General features: G+C 50.4%; 2 protein-coding genes and 2 non-coding genes across 7 annotated transcripts in view; 1 reads left to right on the top strand and 3 right to left on the bottom strand.

Moving 5' to 3' along the window:
• Positions 1–1,597: 1,597 nt before the first annotated feature.
• On the bottom strand, positions 1,598–4,470 carry RPL12 (ribosomal protein L12). The gene is made up of 7 exons (XM_063352878.1): positions 4,312–4,470; positions 4,126–4,199; positions 3,639–3,737; positions 2,876–2,957; positions 2,326–2,412; positions 1,785–1,897; positions 1,598–1,696 (listed from the first exon to the last, which is right to left on the bottom strand). Exons 1-7 carry the CDS (start codon positions 4,346–4,348, stop codon positions 1,691–1,693), a joined length of 498 nt encoding a protein of 165 aa, XP_063208948.1. The 5' UTR covers positions 4,349–4,470; the 3' UTR covers positions 1,598–1,690.
• LOC134523952 (small nucleolar RNA SNORA65) lies at positions 2,554–2,682 on the bottom strand. Its single transcript, XR_010073445.1, has one exon. It is a non-coding gene; the product is annotated as a small nucleolar RNA SNORA65 (small nucleolar RNA).
• Positions 3,114–3,242, bottom strand: LOC134523953 (small nucleolar RNA SNORA65). The gene has a single exon (XR_010073446.1). It is a non-coding gene; the product is annotated as a small nucleolar RNA SNORA65 (small nucleolar RNA).
• A 58-nt stretch (positions 4,471–4,528) lies between the features above and the next one.
• The window catches only part of LRSAM1 (leucine rich repeat and sterile alpha motif containing 1), a 28,050-nt gene continuing 13,715 nt past the window's right edge, over positions 4,529–18,863 (top strand). For 2 of the 4 annotated variants that reach the window (XM_063352876.1, XM_063352874.1), the window contains exons 1-11: positions 4,529–4,637; positions 8,872–9,055; positions 9,658–9,714; positions 11,348–11,392; positions 11,856–11,933; positions 12,780–12,848; positions 13,596–13,680; positions 15,126–15,247; positions 16,428–16,518; positions 18,009–18,139; positions 18,777–18,806. In XM_063352876.1, coding sequence (XP_063208946.1) covers positions 8,984–9,055; positions 9,658–9,714; positions 11,348–11,392; positions 11,856–11,933; positions 12,780–12,848; positions 13,596–13,680; positions 15,126–15,247; positions 16,428–16,518; positions 18,009–18,139; positions 18,777–18,806 — 780 coding nt within the window. In that variant the 5' untranslated portion in view covers positions 4,529–4,637; positions 8,872–8,983. Of the gene's footprint in view, positions 4,638–4,983; positions 6,953–8,871; positions 9,056–9,657; positions 9,715–11,347; positions 11,393–11,853; positions 11,934–12,779; positions 12,849–13,595; positions 13,681–15,125; positions 15,248–16,427; positions 16,519–18,008; positions 18,140–18,776; positions 18,807–18,863 lie in introns of those variants that run through there. The other 2 variants (XM_063352875.1, XM_063352877.1) reach the window with 2 other exon arrangements.

Genomic DNA, 18,863 nt, shown 5'->3' with positions numbered 1-18,863 from the left:
ACCACGTCATCCCTCACGCTGTGTTGCCCCAAGGGAAAATCCAGCCCTCGCTGAAAATAGAACAAGGTTTCCCCAAGATCGTTGGTTCTACCCACGCCTCAGCCCTACCCCCGTGACAGCCGAGAGCTTTCGGGTGAGAACCAGGTGCCAAAACCTGTGAAGTACAAGGGTTTCAAGCACGAAGCGCACAGAATGTGTTTAACCCCTCCAGGGGTTATACGGGCTGTAGCTGAGCTTAGAAGTTCCTTCCCCCCCCTCATTGGATGACATCCCTACGGTGGTGTTTGCAAGCCACCCCCCCCCCCGCCTTAAGTTTTGCCAAAAAAAAGCTCATTTTGAATAAACCGGGCTAAACCTTTTGCTCTTTCCTCACCACGCTTTTCAATATCTGTACTTATATCACTACCCCATCCACACCATCGTGGGCACAGACACCTCTTATGACAGCCTTCCCATCCCCAGTGAGCAGTTGCCTTTCCTTCAGGAGGGTGCCATTAGCAAGGCAAACTCCTTTTGTCTACGTGCAGCAGGTCGTCATCGCTCCTGAGGGTGCAGTTACTCCCAGAAACAGCCAGAATATTCACTGCTATTTGTGGCTCAGCCAGGTTTTAGGATCCGTTTCTTGACAAGCAGCAGCACTGGATTTACAGAATGCCCATAATGAGGGAAACACCAGCACTTACGCAGCTTTGTTTTTCAGAGAACACACGATGCAGAGAGGGACGATAGGGCTTGCTCACCCTGCTCCCCCACTGTCACCATTCAAGGAATCAGGAGACCCAAGAAACATGAGACTGGGGCCTTTACAACTCTATGAAACAGGACCACAGATTTCACCCAGAATTAAGACACTTGCTCCTCTACAGCGAGGAAATCAAGCGCAAAATAAATTCAGCTCAAGAACATGTGTACTTGTCCTGGTCACCAGTAGAAAATCCAGTATTTCCTCTGCTTCAAGGCAGGAGAAAAAGCCGAGCAGCAGAGAATCGGGTATGTTCTACAGCAGAAATGCCACCAAGGCCAGAGGTTCCTCCTGGCAATAACATGCCATGGTACACACTGCCAGGCCCAGAGCCGTTCTCCCCTGGCTCCTGCAGATGCTGGCTGAACAGCCACACCTCGGGTGTCATTTCAGAGGGACTCGGGGCCCTTCCATCCCGCACCCCCACACAGCACCTCTCACCCAGGGTTACGAGCAGGCAGCCCGCAAAGCCCTTTTCAAGCCTCAGGATGCGTTTGTGTCCTGGGTGTGGAGGTTCAGGGGAGGCCAGACCCGTTACTACAGCATCTGCCCTAACGAAGGGGAACACCCGCTGCTCCGAGCCGCACATTTGGCACTGGCAAGACCAGAGCTCGCAGAAAGCTTTACACAGGCTGCTCTTTACTGGAGTGCTGGCTGGAGGGAACTCCACTTCTCTAAGCTCAGTGCCGCAGCAAGCCAGTGACTGCAGGGCAGCAAACGGGAAGCGAGCATCTTCCGGCCTTGAAGTTTGTATAAGAATTAACACCCTGGTTGATGCAGAGGGCAAAACCTGCTAAAACACAGCCAAAACCCACTATTCATGCAGCATGGGACAAGGACAAATCAAGCCAGCAACACTGTTTACAGACAGCTGGGTCTTTTATTGAGTATTTAAGGTGTTACAGAACACTTAATGAACCTTCGCATGGCAACTTCTCTTCTGCAGTTTCAGCTCTGTTGAAAGAAGCAAATAGAGCTCATTAGTACAATCTTTTAGTAAATGGTCTAATACAGCAAGTTTCAGTCAGAGATGGCTACTTACGGCTGGGCACTCAATTGCACCGTTATTGATGTCATCAATGATATCATGCGGGTGCCTGCCATCAATGCTGCAGCCCACAGACTGGGCAGTCCCAAGAATCTCCTTGATTGTCCCTGCAGCAGGAAGACAGGGCTTGTCAGTGCTTCACCACAGGGGAAAACTCTGAAGAGCACGTAGAGGACTCGACCCCTCGCACCTCAGCCCTCCCTCCTCCCTCCGGGGTTTGCAGGCTGTAGCCACAGGGCTCACCAGGGGACAGCAAGCCACTTAAGCCAGGTCTCATGTAGTGGTTTCCAGGGAATGCACCAGAAAGAGCCACATGTACCTTTCGCCATCCAGTACCACCTTCACCGGAAGGTGTGAGTCTGGCTGCTGACAGCCAGCGCCACGCTGTCCCTGCGGTGTCCAATGCCAAGTGGCACCAGGAGCTCCCCCACCACCCCACAGCTATGGGGCCCTCCCAGGAACCCAAGCAGAACCTGGCTCAGGCACTCAGCGCCAGCAGAGGGAGGACTCTGCAATCCCACCACCAGTTACTCACCTGAGAGCTCTCGAGCCAGGGACCTGTGCCGCATCTGCCGGGCAATGTTCACTATCTCATCAAAGCTGACACTGCCGCTGTGCTTAACTGGGAAGGAAACCAGCACCAGTCAGTTCACGTAAACACAGGGCACCTCCAGTTCCCTGTGTTTCATGGCAGAAGGACCATTCCCAGCGCTCAGACCACATGGAACCCAGAGTTTTCAGGTAGAGGGGCTGCCATCAGCACGCCTGTTTGCAGACTTCGGCACAAAGTTACCCACAAGAAGAATAACTCTGTTTCCTAAGCAGGCATTTTCTGTCAGCTCACCTCTGGACTGCACTAGTCACTGCATGACAAGACAGGTACAGTGGCGGGTGGCTGCCCTACCCCACCTTCCAAGAAACTGAACCTTGCTGGTGTACGCTCTGACATTCAAGGCATTCCTGCTGCCCAAGACACAGCCCCACAGCACTCGTTTGCCAGTTTATGCTGAATAATCTACAGGCAGGTACACATTCCATTCTTAGTCCCAAAACACATTCAGAACTAAAGCCAGATGAAAACTTACTGTTTTTCTGCTTCTTCCTGTCACGAGGAGGCTCCTTCAGAGCTTTGATAATCAGAGCAGAGGCAGAAGGAACAACCTCTATCTAAATGAAGAGAGATTAGTTTTTCCCCCCCTCCAAGTAGAGATGGGTAACTAATAGAGACATTCAACTCAGCAGTCAGTGCCTGTAAAGCCAATTGCCAGAGCACGGAGGTTTTGGGTAGCTTGCTAGTACACGAGGCTTTTTTGTGATGCAGAATCTTGTTCCCAGTCTTTCGGCACAGGCCTCCCCACAACCAGAAGAGGACTGCTTCCTCGACTGGGGCTTCCTCTCAGCTCACCACTGGAATATACCAGCCACAGGATTCAGGACAGGTATAGTGGCGGGTGGCTACAGGGTTTTTGTAATCTCTGGTCTAGTTTTATCCTGGTCAGATGGTCTGTAGAAGGAACAATTTATCTGCAACAGGACAAAAGAACAACTTCTACACGGGAGCAGATCCCTTCCCATTGCTCACAGGCTGGGAACCTTCAGCCAGGCAATCCCCAAGCTGCAGACACACAGACAGATTCAAGCCAGCAGCGCTGCAAAGGCTCATGCAAGTGTTTTAAGGTCTTTCCCAGAAGACCCCCACACAGTGGCTGTGTGGAACTCATTTTATCCACCTCGGAAGGATGAAGGGCTGAGTCGACCCTGCCGGGATTTCGGCTGTGGTTCAAGCAAGCGTGGTGCATTTGTGCTGGGCGCTTGCACCACTGGGCCGTCCCTTCTGGCGTTGGGTACCTGTGCTTGCCTGTTCTGGATGGTGAGCTTCACCGTGATGCGCAGCCCCTTCCAGTCACCCGTTGCCTTGGCAATGTCATCGCCAACCTTCTTGGGGGACTAAGACAAAAGCACACAATATTGTCACAAAATCCATCACAGCAGCGGTCCCACCTCCCTGCCCCATCCCTCTGGAGGAGGGAAGGGCCACCACCCCCAGTCCTGTCCCCATGTGCCATGTCATCATCCCCCACGTACCCGTCTGTATCACCTCCTCGGTCCCGCCCCTGTGTGTTCCCGTCCCAGTCCCGTCTCCACGTGTCCACCCCCTGCCCCCCCGCCACGGTCCCGGTCCCGTCCCCACGTGTGTCTCCCCCACTCCTCGGTCCCGCTCCCATCCCCGTGTGCGGGGCCCCGGTACCCCGGTCCCGTGTGTCTCCCCCCCACCCCTCGGTCTCGGTCCCGTCCCCATGCGGGTGTCCCCCCCTGCCGGTGCCGCGGTACGTACCAGACCGAGGGGTCCGATCTTGGGGGCCAGAGCAGAGGTGGCGCCGACTTCGCCGCCGGTGCAGCGCAGGTAAACTGCGGGCACAGCAACGCGCGTCAGCCCCGCGCCGCCGGACCCGGGCCCATCCCGCCCTCACGGCCCGGCCACTTCCCCCCAACCTCCCCCGGCCCATCGCCCAGCACCTACCGACTTTGATCTCGTTGGGGTCGAACTTGGGCGGCATGGCGGCAGCGGCGGGCCCGGATGGCGGCGGATAACAGCGACTGCGGCCCGGCGCGGCGGCGGAGAGAGGGCCGGCGGCGCGCGGGCACCGGATATACCCGCCGAGATCTCGCGAGAGGGGCGGGGCGGCCGACACTCCCGCCCGCGGGCCGCGGGGACGCTGCGCAAAACTCTATGGTCGGAGCGAGGCGCTCTGGCCGCTTTGCTCGATGGTGCCCGTGGCCCGGAGGTCACGTGACCCCCACGAGGGGGGCGGGAGGGGAGGTGTGGTGTCATGGCGGCGGGGAGCGGTGAGCGGGGCCGTGCCGGGCTGGAGAGGGGGGGACCGGCCCCCCCCGGGGCCTCGGCAGCGTGTGTGGGGCTCTTCTCTCAGTGCGGAGACGCGGGGCCTGGCGGGGCCGGGTGTCGCGGCGGATCGGTGGCCTCTGCCCCTCCCGAGGGTCCGTGAGGGTGTGAGATCCCCCGGGACGCGCCCGGGCTCCTCAGGAGGGCGAGGGAAGGCGCAGGGCACGGTGCAGCGCTTCTGCTGCCTCCGCAGGGGCGGCCGGGGTTTGGGAGCCGGCGGTGCCCGAAGTTGCCGGTGTGTTTGTTGCGGGAGGAGACGCCGCCCTTGCTCATTGTTGCTGCTTTCCTCAGGTGCCGGGGCCGGTGCGGGCGGTGCTCGGGCCTTCAGGCACAGCACAGCTCCGTCCTGGCTGATAAAAGAGTAAAGAAGAGGAGGATCGAGAAAGATAGCCTTTGGAAGCTGTGTGAGGGGGACGCTGCAGGGGATCCCTAAAGAGAAGAAGAAGAAGAATAGTGACAGTAAGGGGAAGGAAGGACTGAGAGGCAGAGCTGGAGCTGGTGAAGAAGAGAGGAGATTTGTTTCAGGCGTTGATTGGCAGCGGAGGTCCAGATCGAGCAGAGCCTGGTTGTTACAGGGGGTGGTACAACTGTTGTGACAGCTCTCCAGCACACAGAGCAAACGTGCTGTGGGAGAGTCAGGTGCAAAGCTGCAGTTCACCTTCTGCCTTCATCCCGAATCTTGTCCCGGTGCATGTTGGGCTGCAAGGCTTGCTGCTACCGCTGCTATCGCTCGATAACTCCCTCTCAGTGAGCGGGACCTGCTGCCTGAGAGGTGTCTGGGGACAGCACTGTCTTCCAGGACTAGACGGCATCTCTGCAGGAGCCCTGCTCAGATCCAGACACTGGCTTACAGCTCCATTGCTGTGCTCCTGAGCATGGTTTTCCAGGGAAAATAAAATTTCTCTTTCTTCCAGACCCCTATCTTGTCTGTTACAGCGCCATGCCATATTTATGATGCCCAGAATGTTTTTAAGAATTGGGGTTTGATTTGGGTCCATCCGTGTTGCTATTTCGCTTTGGTTACGTTTGTTTGTAAAATTAGGGTGTTATTTTTATTTTATGCTCAGCATCCCAACAGCTGCAGACTGTAAAACACACAGTGGCCATTCCCCTGCCCTTTCTTGCCCTGTTTGTGCGTTGCTGCTGCTCAGGCAGTGCAGGTGCCTGCAAAGATGAACCTTAGGGACCGCATCCTCAGGGACGCGCGGTTTGCAGCTCATGGATGTTCGCTTACTGCAGGGTGGGTGCCGACCCAGGCACTTACGCATAGTTCTTTCAATAACTTAATAAGTAAAAAATACATCATATAAAATATGGTCACATGTCAAAGGCCCTTCTCGTTAATGACTGCTGGGTGCTAGTCTCGCTTAAAATTGATGATGTTCAGCAGAGCACCCAAAGACGATGTCACAGAGCTTTGTCAACAGCTTTGCTGTTGCAGAGTCGATGTGTCTTTTCACTGAGGCAAGTTTTGACATTTAAAGGCTGTTCAATCCAACTCTCTGATCTCTTGACCCCTGATACGATTCGTTCCCTGCTCAACCGTCTGTCCTTTAGCCTTCATGTCTTTATATATTTTCTTGGGTGAAATTTTAATGATTTTCCATTATCCACACAACTAATAAAAGGTATCTAGCTGTAATAGAGAAAGGGAAGACAAGACAAGGGGATGCATAAGTCCTCAGCAGAGAGTTGAACCCGTTCAGCAGAGTTACGGATACCTTGCTGCAAGCACCCTTGTCCTTCTGGTTTCTTATCTATAAAATTCCTCCCTTTGTTTCTATGTGTGATGGCTGACCCTTGCTTATGGCTCTTGATTGCTTTCCTGCGTTTCCAAACATTTCCTGAGAATGAACTTCCCTTCTTGCCTAGTCTTCTGAACTTTTGCTCTCACCCTGCCTCCTGGCAGGTGTGTGTGAGGGGCATTTCGGCAGTCTGAACTAGTTAGAAAGACAGCAAAGTGGGATGGCAGGGAAAGAGCCGTGAAACTGTTAGGGTTTGTTTCTAACGCACAGAGTGAGTTTGTAGCCACCTTCTGCTGCGTCTCGTAGCTTGTTCCAGCAGAGCGGTGAGAGCAGTACAGTGAAACAGGACATCCTTCCCCCCTTGTTTCTGGAGTGAAATGAAGGGTAGTTGCTTGGATGCATTTAGACTGAAGTTCTATTTTGATTTTACACTAAGGATTTATCTGCATAAAGCTCTGTTTAGTTTTTGGCAGAGATCTCCATGTGCGAGGAACGTCTCTGGCTGCATCCTGTTGGTAGGTGCTTTTCAGTATAGTTTGGGACCAGTTTGTAGACACGGAGCTGGCAGAGACCCAGCTTTTTTATGTACAACGCATGAGCTTCACTGGGCACTAAATTAACTGTGTTGTATAGTTGTGCCATTTACTGGTGAACGTACCGGTGAACTGGTGATGTACTGACTTTTTTGTGTTGTTTTTAAAATTGCTTATTAAAATGACGTTTAAAAAATACCTTGCAAAGTGAAACTTTCCGTGCAAGCTTCATAGCGTGTATCTCAAGTTGGACTTCGGGCAGCCGTAGCTCCTGCCTGGGCCCACCCTCTTTGCCGTGCAATGCTGATCACGGCTCCTTACGTTCCTTGTGCACCCCGAGGCTTCCTGCCCAGTTAGTTCAGGTCTCCCCCTTCGGGCTCACTGCTGCTCTTCTGCTCTTCTCCCGTCTTACCCCAGTCTTATCACCAAGCCAGACTCAGTCCCTGCATCAGCTCCCTTTGTGAGCTGTTGTTCACCAGCAGCCGCAACTCGGACTCTTTGCCAGTTTTTGCCCCCTACTCTCATGCAGCATCAGACGAACCCCTTTTCTTCCTTGATTTTATTGCCCAGCTGGTCCCCAGCACGCCAACTGGTACCCATCTAATCACCTGCTGGCGTGCCCGTGTCTTCTCCAGCCTCAGCTTTCTGCCTTCCCACAAAATCTGCCAACACACTCCCTTTTTTTCCCCCTGCTGATTCAGAGTACTCTTCCAGAGCTGACTCCGGTTTCTTTTACCCCTTCACCCACCTGCAGTTCTGATTTCATGAGGCATCTTACTGCGATCCATGCTTTCCTCTCTCTGGTTCACCTTCTCTTCCCTTTACACTTGAATCAGCTGGTGGCTTTGCATACAGCCCAGCTGAATTAACAGAAAAACATTCTCCAGCTCTCAATCCTGTAGTGACCTGGAACAACCGTTTCGGGGAAGGTCTGGCTGCCCTGGGGACACGGAGTGTGGGGGAAGCTCCTGAGTGCCTGGGGGGGCAGATAGCTCACCCCAGCATGTGGCTGGGGCAGCAGCATTTGGCTCTGGTTTGTGGTTAGAGTTTTTCTGAAGTGAGGTTCTTTTAGCTTTGCAGGCAGTTATTAGACTATTGGAAATTGATTTAGCTTTATTACAAATCTGACTTTAAGCTATTAGGTGTTTAAGCAGAATCCTTTCATCTCACTGTGTGGCTAAAATGGTGAAAATATTTCTGCCTAGAAAGCAAATGAATCAAGTGTTTTCTTACCTTGAGGCAACCCCTAAATCTGAGAAGCAAAGTTTAGCTTGGGCTTCCCAATTCGGTGCCTGTGTGGGGTCCCCGTGACGTCCCGGGAAGCGGCTGGGACGGGCTGTGTGATGAGCCAGGGCAGGCTCTGCTCTACTCCGTAGTCGTCAAGTCCCTTGCAAACAGTTATCTGTATTTTGAACCTCACTGGGGTCTTGTTTGTTCTCACTTGCCCTGGACGGGGAAGGCAGCTGTGTCGCTCTCAGGATTAGGAGTTTTTCACATTTCTAGCCTAACTTTATTCTGGAACGTTTTATAGTGGCTTATTATTGTGCCAGAATTGACTTTGAGTTTAAATAGTTCTTGTCCCTGCTGCTTGATCTGTTGAGACAGTTACAGGTTTTTTAGTTCCTATCCTAGAGGGGACCCTGTGTTTTCCTGATGGCTCAATAGCCTTTCTCCGTACCAGTTCCAGCTTGACTAACTTTATCTGGCACAGGGATGACCACGGCAACCAGCGCGTCTCAGAGACACAGCTGTGCTTTTGCGGCTCATGCGAACACTTCCACCCTGGAGGTGTGCTGGAACCAGCCTGTTTGATCAAGCCAGGGAAGGGCTTAAACAAAGACAATTGCTGAGACAGTGATTTTTTTCCTTTTTTTTTCTTTTTTTCCCCCCCCACTTATTAGAGCGCAGTTCTGGAGTCCAGGCTCCCCAGCAAATGCATGCTCCCGGAGCCCACTGCCTTTACTTATGCTGATCATTTGTGCCACCGAGACGGAACTATAGTCAAAACTAAAGATGCCACTCTTCTTCCGTAAGAAGAAACCCAGCGATGATGCTCGGAAGCGCCTTGAATACCAAATGTGCCTGGTAAGCAGCGCCGAGGTCTTTTCTGTTCTCTGTCGTGGATGCCGGGTGAATCGGTATGCCCCCTGCGTTACCAGAGGCACCTGCGTTTTACAAGTGGCAAAATTATGCCTGTTGGATGTCTGTAAGGTGTTTTGGAAAGGAAGGCTTTGTTAGGTACCAATAATGAAACCGGTTTTATTGAATTTATTCAGTTGGAGGGTTTCTGATCAGCTCCTGTGGGGTTGAGGAGATATAGCTTAATCTGTCTGTTCCAGGATTAGTTCTGTATTGCATGAACTTAGTTTAGGTTCAGGATATTGAGTTCTGAAGACTTAACAGAGGCACCAGCACAAGCAGGTTTTATTGCCTCTTGCAGTACCTTTTAAAGAAAATAATTCCAGAGATGCAATGCTGCTTATGGTGAGTTTCATTTTGTCCAGTGTCCAGTTTCATTGCTGTTGGCAGCTGCATTGGGTGTAGTCATCTTTGAATTACATAGTGCGGCAGAGAACTGTGATTGCGTTTTCTAGGGAGGGGCCAGTTGAGTGGTTTAGTCGATATGAGCAAGAGGCCGTGTATTCCTGCACGGTCTAATTCTCTGGATGCGTGTCTTCTCTCTCCAGGCAAAAGAAGCTGGTGCTGGTGACATTCTTGACATATCCAAATGTGAACTCTCAGAGGTACGTTCGCCACAACTCCCACTATCAGCTCACAGGTCTGAATTCTCTGTCTGGTTCTTATTAACAACTGTCAGATTTAGTATCACGTCTGTGAGCCTTGAGACAGAAACGGCCTTGTTACTGGTCCACTTCTTCCTATGTCTGCTGAGCTCTGGATTTCAGATGAGGGTTTCTTCCCCGTTTTTTAGTGGGAGATTGCCTGTCCTACCTGATGCTTCAACGATATTTCTGTCCTGGGAATCCATTTTCATTTGACAAGGTGGGAAGGGCAGAGTATCCTCCACCAGTACCTTGGCAGGACTCTAGTTTGGGACCTCATGGTCTAATTTTGCTGGTCATAAGGGAATTTGTTTGCCAAAGTCTGACTGTTTCTAATCTTAGAGCTACAAAGTCTGCCACCTGTACTTATTTTTCTGTATAAGTGAAAATTCCTGGTTCCAGGCTGCTGGTTAAGGATGGAAATCTCACTTCCAGCTTGGTTTCTTTTATGGCAGCCAACTAAATTAGAAACAAGCTGTCTGCTGGAGTGTGAGCCGTTAGTGACAGATTGCCAGACTTTCAGAGGGGACGCAGCTTTTCATTCTGGCAGCCAGGCAATCCTGTTAAGCAGAAGCCCATTTTTATTTCACTTTCAGATTTTATTAATTGTCCCGTGTTTCTAAAACACATTTGTACCCGTGTAACCTTTTGTCACAGGATGCCTTTACCAAACAAGCTAATAGATACTACACTGCTCTCTGGGGAGAGATTTGGGACCATCCTGGGGCAGACAGCTGTCTGCTGTGCAGTATGAAATGGCTTTGCTGAGACTTTGGCATGTTTTGTTCCAAGATCAGAAGCCAAGAGCATCTTGTGTGTAGGTTTGCGAGCTGTGTGGGACAGTCTGCGAGCCCGTCTGGGTAAAAGGCTGGCAGACAGAGGATGCACTGAGCCAGCTCCATCCATAGCTGCAGCTGGTCTTGGGTGCCCAGCGGCTCCTTTTGGATTGGTACCATAAAACTCTACCTTGTTGTTTCTTTTTAGCCTTTGTTGTTTCAATAAATAAAATGAGACATCAGTTTGGTCTTAAAATTAACTCTGGACAAGAGTTTGGCTGATGCTGGTTCCATGCTGCAGAGCAGGTCCCGGTGCTCCGCCTTGGCCGGCGTGGGCTGTATTTGGTGGCACATCCCTTTTCTGTCTGCCCCTCTCCTGCAGAGCCTGGCACATACGAGGACACCGAGTCCCGCCTGTTGCTCACCTTTCTCGTTTAGCCCCCTGCAGCGTGTTTGCCGAGGTTGCAAAACCATAGAATACATTTGTATGATGAGGAACTGAAAATACGCCTGAACTCTTGAGTCATCTGCACATTGAATATTAAATCACGCAAGACCTGAACTTCTGCCTAAACCTCAGTCTGTTCTCTGCTATGCACGACACTGGCTTACTGTGGAGAGCCATTGCCAGCCGTTTAAATGGAAGCTAACTGGGAAGTACTGGCATCCTGGGCCAAAACCAGGGGCCGGTAATTTTAAGTATCACTTGTGTTTTCATTAAAGTTAGTTGTTCACACTTTACAGGTGGATTCTGTAGAAGTGCTTACAAAGATAATATCTTGAGAAGTCTGACACGACTGTTTTTTAATTGTTTTTAGGTTCCTTATGGGGCCTTTGCAACTTGTAAAGTCTTGCAAAAAAAGGTAATGTTGCAATCAGAAATTATTAGATAATTCTATTATTATGCTTGAATACTTTTGTGGTGTTTGAAATGACTGTATGTGGTGAATACTTTTGTGGTGTTTGAAATGACCGTATGTGGTTGTTTATATGTTGCTTCAGAAGGAATTTGCTTGTAATGAATTTGGCCACTTGTACGCTACTACGTAGAGAGCAGTTTGGGTAGGGCGAATCCTGTCTGTGTGCTTCAGAGCTAACTTCTGTCATGAAAGACGAGATGGTCGTTTCTCTCGTAGCCTATCTAATGATATTTCTCATGTAAGGAGCTAGGTTCTTGTTTTAATTGTATTATTTTAATATTTTATATCATACTGAATAAGATGTTGTGCTCTTATACAGCCTCCATGATTAAATCTCAACAAATGTGCTTGTTCTAGACAGCAGTGTCTCTTGTGTTCCTGTTTCCAAGGGATTTTTCCTCCTCAGGTGCTGATTATCCATACGAATAATCTGACATCTTTAGTTCCAAAGTCCTGCAGCCTCCTGAGTCTCATAACTGTGAAGGTAATTGTGATTCTTAAGAGTTAATCTGAAGCCTATTTTCCATGCATTCTAGCTGCATTAAAACACAGACACCCAAATAAATCCCTTCTGTCTGCCAAGAATCAGTGAAACCCACCTTTCCTAGTTTTCCCTCCCAGGTAGACAAATAGCGGTTTGTATGAAATCGTAATCGGTCCCAGGACTCATTTATCCTCTTCACAATCCCATACTTGCCCCCTCAACGGCCTCTCACGGTGGTGGTCGGTGTGTTGTGGGGTAGATCTGTCTTTCTCCTGCACTGGTGGCGCGTTTGACTGGGACCGAAACTGGTGAGGGGTGACCGAGTGTGATGGGCTGTGTTGCCGTACCTGTCATATAAACGCTGAGGGCTTTCAGCTCCGCCACCTGCGTGCTGTGGTTCCACAGGAGGCAGAGTCATTCCAGCAGCTCACTTCTCCCCTTGGAGGGAGGTCTCCAGGCGTAGTCCTGCCCTCTCCCTGCGCTGGTGTTGGAGCAGTGCAGCTTCCATGGAGCACTTCAGCTCACCGATCCTGCAGAAAATGTCCTTTTCTGCCAGGCTGGCTCCATGGAAGTGATTTATCCAGTTGGCTCGTCCAGTTCTGTGGAACAGCTCCTTTGGTGTCACCGCTCTCCCTAGTCTTTTGTGTCTTTATCAATATATAGAGGTTTGAGTTTTCTAAAGACCTACAAGAATGAAGTGCCTATGTCTCCTTGAAAACTTAAGCCACTTTTCTAAGCCCCATTAGAAGTGAAGTAGTTTTCATTGCTAGATAATTCATAACCTTTCATTCTTGCACCATGACTTCTTTTCCCAACCTTGTTTGATGAAACCATCTATTCTTCCAGGTTCTAGACCTGCACGACAACCAGCTGGCATCGCTTCCTGCTGATATCGGTCAGCTGACATCTCTTCAGGTAAAAGATTTGCAGCTGCATCCCAAGTGTCTGTAAAGGGCATGTTGCAGGACAGCACGAATATGGGGTTACTGCTATTTGTTTTTAATTAATCACAACTTAAATGATGGTCCTCAGAATGTCAGATCTGTCTCATTGACTTGGCTGTTGCTTGAACGGGCTTGTTGGAGAGGGAGAGCAGGAGAAGAGCAGGAGAAGGGCAGGCACACTGAGTTATATAGACCCAGCTCAGTGCAAGGGCCGTCAGCCCGAATGGCTCACGCTGCCAAACCGGTGCTGTGAGCAAGCAGAGCTGGAGCTTCCAGTCCTCTTGATCTCCCGAAACACTCAGGTTTTACCATTCTCCCTGGTGTGATTATGTGGAGAACTCAGTGCAGCGGGTCATAGTGCACGCTGAGGGTCCTCTCTGCTCGGCGTGCGGCTTTACGTTCAGTCACCGCTCCCTGTGGGAGCTGGGGAGGGGGAGCGCTGCCCTGGAGGGGAGGACACTCTGCTGCCCGGTTCCTGCATCTGGCTTCAGCGCCTGCTGCTGCTGTTGGTTGTGAATAGGGTTTCTTCTTGCTGCATGTGGTAGCTAGACATATTCTGTGTCCAGGGCTTCTAGAAAATTTTTTTTTTTTTTTAAAGCCTAAAACCAATTTCAAGTTGCCCTTCTGGGCCTGAGAGTAGTCCCAACAGCAGAGATGTGTAGACAGCCTGAGACTTGTATAAAGAATATCTTGAATATCTTTTCTGTTAATACCTTAGGTCCTAAACCTTGAAAGGAATCTTTTAAAATGTCTTCCACAATCTATAGGAGACCTTGCCCAGCTCCAGATGCTCAATGTGAAAGGTATGACACACGTTTCTTGTCGGTGCTCTGGGCAAAGCACCATTTATTATCTGGGTTGTGTTGAGCTGCATTTGTAATTACTCCTTTCAACCAAAGCAAGTACCGAGTAGTTTACACTATGAATGCTAAGGAAGAACACAAGAAGGATTTGAATTCAAATAGTTGTCAAGGCAGGGTAAATCATCTAAGCTGAAAATGACTCCTAAAAATTCCCCGAGTTATTTGGAGTTAACTAGGGTTGTTCGGCTGCTTCTTAGCAAATGCACACACTCTCTGCCGTGGTTCCTGCCGTGTGGTTCAGCTCATGGCTCTTGGGTTAAACTTGCTCTGGATGATGTTTTCATTCAGCCCATTGCCTTTTCTCAGAGGAGAGGCTGTTGGGTCATCGTGCCTGATCTCAGCAGCTGGAAGCGTACTTGTGTGCCTGCACGTGGGCAGCGTTTCAGAGCCCCAGCTGCCTCATGCCTGCAGTGTCGAGGGTGCCGAGAGGGCTGGAGGCACACGTCTTCCTCCGGGAGCGTGAGACCCACCTTGAGCTGGGAGTGCTGTGTGTGTCCTGCAAGAGGAGTCCCAGGCCAGGGCTTGTCTCCCTCTGGATAATGATTTAGACCAACCTAAGAATGCAGATTCAAGTGTAAGAAAAGTAGTAGGTCTCTGGCAGAAGCAGTTCAGTAACACAGGCAGAGCAGTCAGCCTGGGTGAACTGAATTGCAATTAAGTCCATGGACACGCACCCAGAGCTCAGTCCTGTGAGCCTGTGTAGCCCAGCTTTGCACAGCCCTAACACAAAGGTCATAACTGTACCTCTTTTGAAGATTCCCGGGCATTTTCTAGATACGCAGTGCCATAAATTTGGGAGAAAAGGAGGCTGTGTTACAGGGAGTTGTTGCTGAAACAGGGAAGGAAATGGAGGGCGAGGAACTTGGCAGTACGGCCTAGTTCATTGCCAGAGCTGTCTGCAGCACCTGGCCTCTGAGCCCTAGATGTGCAGTCCCACACCAGTCCCCTTTCTCCCATCTCTGGTACTTGCACCAAAGGAAAGGATCATGGAATCGTTATGGTTGGTAGAGACCTTTAAGATGATCAAGTCCAACCGTTAACCTAGCACTGCCAAGAAGACTTCATGTTACGAATATTCTCCCGATAAAGAGCACAGATCCAACCTGCAGCAGTGACCTCAGCTAAGAAGGTCCTTTCAGCATGAGGAAGCACTGCTGGACCGCTGCGCTTGGGCTGAGTGCAGGTAGATCTTGATCCCCATTTGCCTTGGTGGGCAATGGCAGCCTTTGGAGTCCTCGTGTGACCCAGGACAGCCCCATCCCTGTAGCAAGAGTATGGAAAATGAGTCATGTGTATGATTATGGTTTGGTGCTCCAGCAGATGAACTTGCTGGGTTCTGCTTTGGAAAAGTTATGTGGTACTAAATGGCTTTTCTTTCCCTCTAGGTAACAAGCTGAAGGAGCTGCCCACTACTGTGAGTGGCTTGCGGAGTTTGCGCACTCTGGATATCAGTGAGAACATGCTGCAAGAACTGCCGCGGGTGCTGGCTCACGTCCGCACGCTGGAGGTACGCACACAGCCAACCGCGTCTCTCTTCCCTTCCCAGGCTGCTTCCTTTCCTACTTGCTCAATATGATAATAAATTTAGCATAGAAAGTGAATTTTTAGGGCTTGGGCAGGACGTGCTGTGGGGGATTGTAACAAGGCTATATGTGGTTCACGGAGTCCGAAATAGCTTTTACGTACCCTTCCTGCTTTAGTCTTTTATGATTACTTTTTGACATGGCTTAATCATGACAAAAGGAATCCACAGGGAGCGAACCCCCAGGTGTTATCTGCCAGGGCTTCGAGAGCACGAACTGTGCTTGTGGGCTCAGGTTGACTCAGCCACTTTCCACCAAGGCTGATTCTAAAGGAGCAGATGGGATATTTCCGATGAGTTTTGTGCCTCCGTTGCAGTGGCAGATCTCTGACTCATTGTCAGCCTCCGCGGGCTTCTGGCTCCCTGGAGTGCACATTCAAAATGGGACAAGCATCGAGATTTTTATGGATGTGTTACATTCTGGCTGCCAAACTTGTCAGTACTAAAGTGGCGCAAATGTCAGGCAACAGGGCTGACTCAGACACCGGCACGGAGGATGTGAATAATTGCTCTCCTGTCTCAAACACACAACATTAGGCTTCACTTCTCTTGCGGGCAGTCTCTGAGATGAGGGCTCTGCGCAGCTTGCTCCCCTGTCCTTGATAAAGTGGTTCCTTTCTAGCCCTTCCTGCTAAGCCCTTCTCTACAGGAGGCAACATTAGGTCCTTTTGGTGGCCAATGTTGTAGGGCAAAACAGCAAGCGGTCCTTCCACTCGTTCTTTATAGTACCCCTCTCTGTGCCCTTTGTGTCGCCATCCCTTCCATGCGTCATGCGTAAGGGCTCCAGCACACTGAAATGTAGTAGAAGATTTCTGTAGTTGAGTAGTCCTGTGCCCTCTTGTATTTAAGCACAAAGTAGACATGTCCGCGTGAGGGGGAAGTTCCACTGAAGGGCCAGCTCAGAAGCTCCCAAATAAGGGACGCCTCTGAAAGGTGTCGAACACCCAGCAGAAATTCAGTGCAACCTCGTATTTAGGTCAGGATTTACGGTAACATGAAATTATCACTCCATAAGTGAAATTTTGGGGAGCTGCAAGGATAACCGCGGTTGGACTCTGCCTGGGCCATCAGAATAACCTGGAGCTCTGTGTGTTCTCTTTTGGAGACGCTGACCCTGGATGCCTCTTCCATGAGCTACCCATCACCTGATATTTGCAGCGCAGGTACAGAGTCCATTCAGCAGTTCCTCTGCAAAGGTAAGCACGAAGGGCCTGTGGACGGCAGTGAGAACTTGGGGGGCTGCGCTGAGCTCTGACTAGGTGCTGCGGCGTGTTCGAAGATTGCATTTATGAAGGACAATTGCGTTGATGGGTACAAGTTACTCCTGGGGAGATTTTGATTGGACACAAGAGGAAAATTTTCACAATAACAATCAGCCATTGGAATAGTCTCCTCAGGGAAGTGGTGGATTCCCCACCATTGGGCACTTTTAAGGTTTGGCTGGACAGGGCGCTGGTCCGTCTTGTCTAGACCGTGCTTTTGCCAAGAAAGGTTGGACCAGATGATCCCTGAGGTCCCTTCCAACCTGGTGTCCTATGATTCTATGATTGCTTCTATGACAAACATCGGATTGGCTCTGCTTGGGGTGGTTTCTGATGCTCTGCACGTGTGGCAGGCTGCTGGGTGGGTTATGCGTGTTTGCTGGCAGACAGCAAAACAGGAGTCCTTCTTTTAGACTTGCCTCTTACTGTCACACTGAAATTTATAATGGTTTTGTTAAAACATCAGAAAAGCTGGGTCAGAGACTGTCTGAGTGACCATCAGAAGTCATTGCATCTCTCTGTGGTTTTGTTTTCTCATGTGTATTTTCTCAAGTGGGAGGATTGAACAAGAGGGAATGGCTTCAAGCTGCAGCAGGGTAGGTTTAGGCTGGACAGTAGGAAAAAATTCTTCCCAGAAAGAGTGGTCGGACACTGGAATAGGCTGCCCAGGGAGGTGGTAGAGTCACCATCCCTGGATGTGTTTAAGACTCGTTTAGATGTGGTGTTGGGGGATATGGTGTAAGGGAGAACTTTGTAGAGTGGGGCTGATGGTTGGACTCGATGATCCCAAGGGTCTTTTCCAACCTGAATGATTCTATGATTCTGTGATTAGGCATCATCCAGGTAGAGCTGCCCTGGGACAAGGAGATAGACTCAGTAGTCATTCAAGGTCCCTTCTACCCTCATTTTCTATGAGAAAGAACTTGGGGCCTGCAAACTGATGGTGTGTTAAGAGAAAGATGAAACCGGGTGGAAAACTCAGAGGACAAAAATAACGTACTGTGAGTTTGTAAACACTGAGTTTTTAATATAGACAGGAAGGTTTGGTAGACGTTTTATGCAGGGGAAGTGCCTTGCCAGACCTTGTGCTAATCCCTGAAATAAAAGGACAGTCAGAACTTAGTTTAATATGGGCAGTAACATTTGCAGCCCTGCAGAAGTCAACGCGCCTGAACTTGCGTGAAGGAAGCATTTCTCTCTCAGCTTTGATCATCTTCCTGGTGGGGTGGGGTGGCACTATCTCCTCTCAGAGCTTCTTGTTGCTAAACCTGCCTGAGCTGAGGGAGCTCTTTTGGATGCTCGTCTGTGCATGGGGAGAGCGAGCACAGTTGGGAGCAGTCTCACACATCAGCCAGCCCACAGCCATGCTGCCAAGGAGGTCTTCAAGCACCAAATGTTCTTGTTTTGTGTCTGATACCTTCCAGAGTGTGGAATTGCGTACTACCCTCCCTCGCAGTATCTGCTCCCCGTGCTGGAGAATGATGGAGGAGGAACATCAGTGGATGGGGTGGACAGGGCAGTGCACAAGTACTTGGAGGAGGAGAGCGAGTGGCAGGTGAGGCTCTGCTGTGTGTGAAGTTGTGTGAGAGGGTTTTGGATTTGTCTCTCCACTCCATCAGTGGATCTCACAGCAGTTAGCACATCATCCCTCATCACCTTGGCCTCCCTGAGGTGCGTCTTTTGGGACCAAGAGAGCATCAGGGCTCAGAACCAGGCACAGCACTGTGGGCGTGGGTGGCTCGTCACCTTCCTGAGGGCTGAGGATGGTGGTACCACTGGTGACTCCTGGAAGACGCATCGCAAAGAACTGTCTCCATCCTTGAAAGCCATGGTGCAGTCGAGGGGCAGGGGTGGCAAGGTGACACGGTGTGTGCAGCGTGGTAACACGTGCGGTTTTTTGGGGGGACAGCAAACTGCAGAAGAACCTTGTGATTCGCTGCCAAGTGCTAGGCATGTCCGGCCCTTCCTGGGAAAGGCAAGGCGCGTCGTTAGGTAACCTGTGCTGATTAGCAAGTGCAGAGTGAATGTCTGTGACCCTGGGGAAGCATGAATGACTGGACTTTGTGGCTGTGTAATCTTGTGCCTTTGGTTGATGTCTTTACTCAGTTAGGGGGAAATATGACATAGGCTAATAATATCTATTAAAAGTGGCTCCTTGGAGTAAATGTCTGCTGATATTGTTTATTTTTCAGAACAAATTCTTGGATTATGAGAAGAGGAAGGTAAGGATGAACCCCTGCAAATGCTTTGCCTGCAGAATAGCTCCACTTTCTTTTCTT

Source organism: Chroicocephalus ridibundus, chromosome 15 (assembly GCF_963924245.1).
Source record: "Chroicocephalus ridibundus chromosome 15, bChrRid1.1, whole genome shotgun sequence".
Lineage (NCBI taxonomy): Eukaryota > Metazoa > Chordata > Aves > Charadriiformes > Laridae > Chroicocephalus > Chroicocephalus ridibundus.
This window is presented reverse-complemented; position numbering and strand designations above follow the sequence as displayed.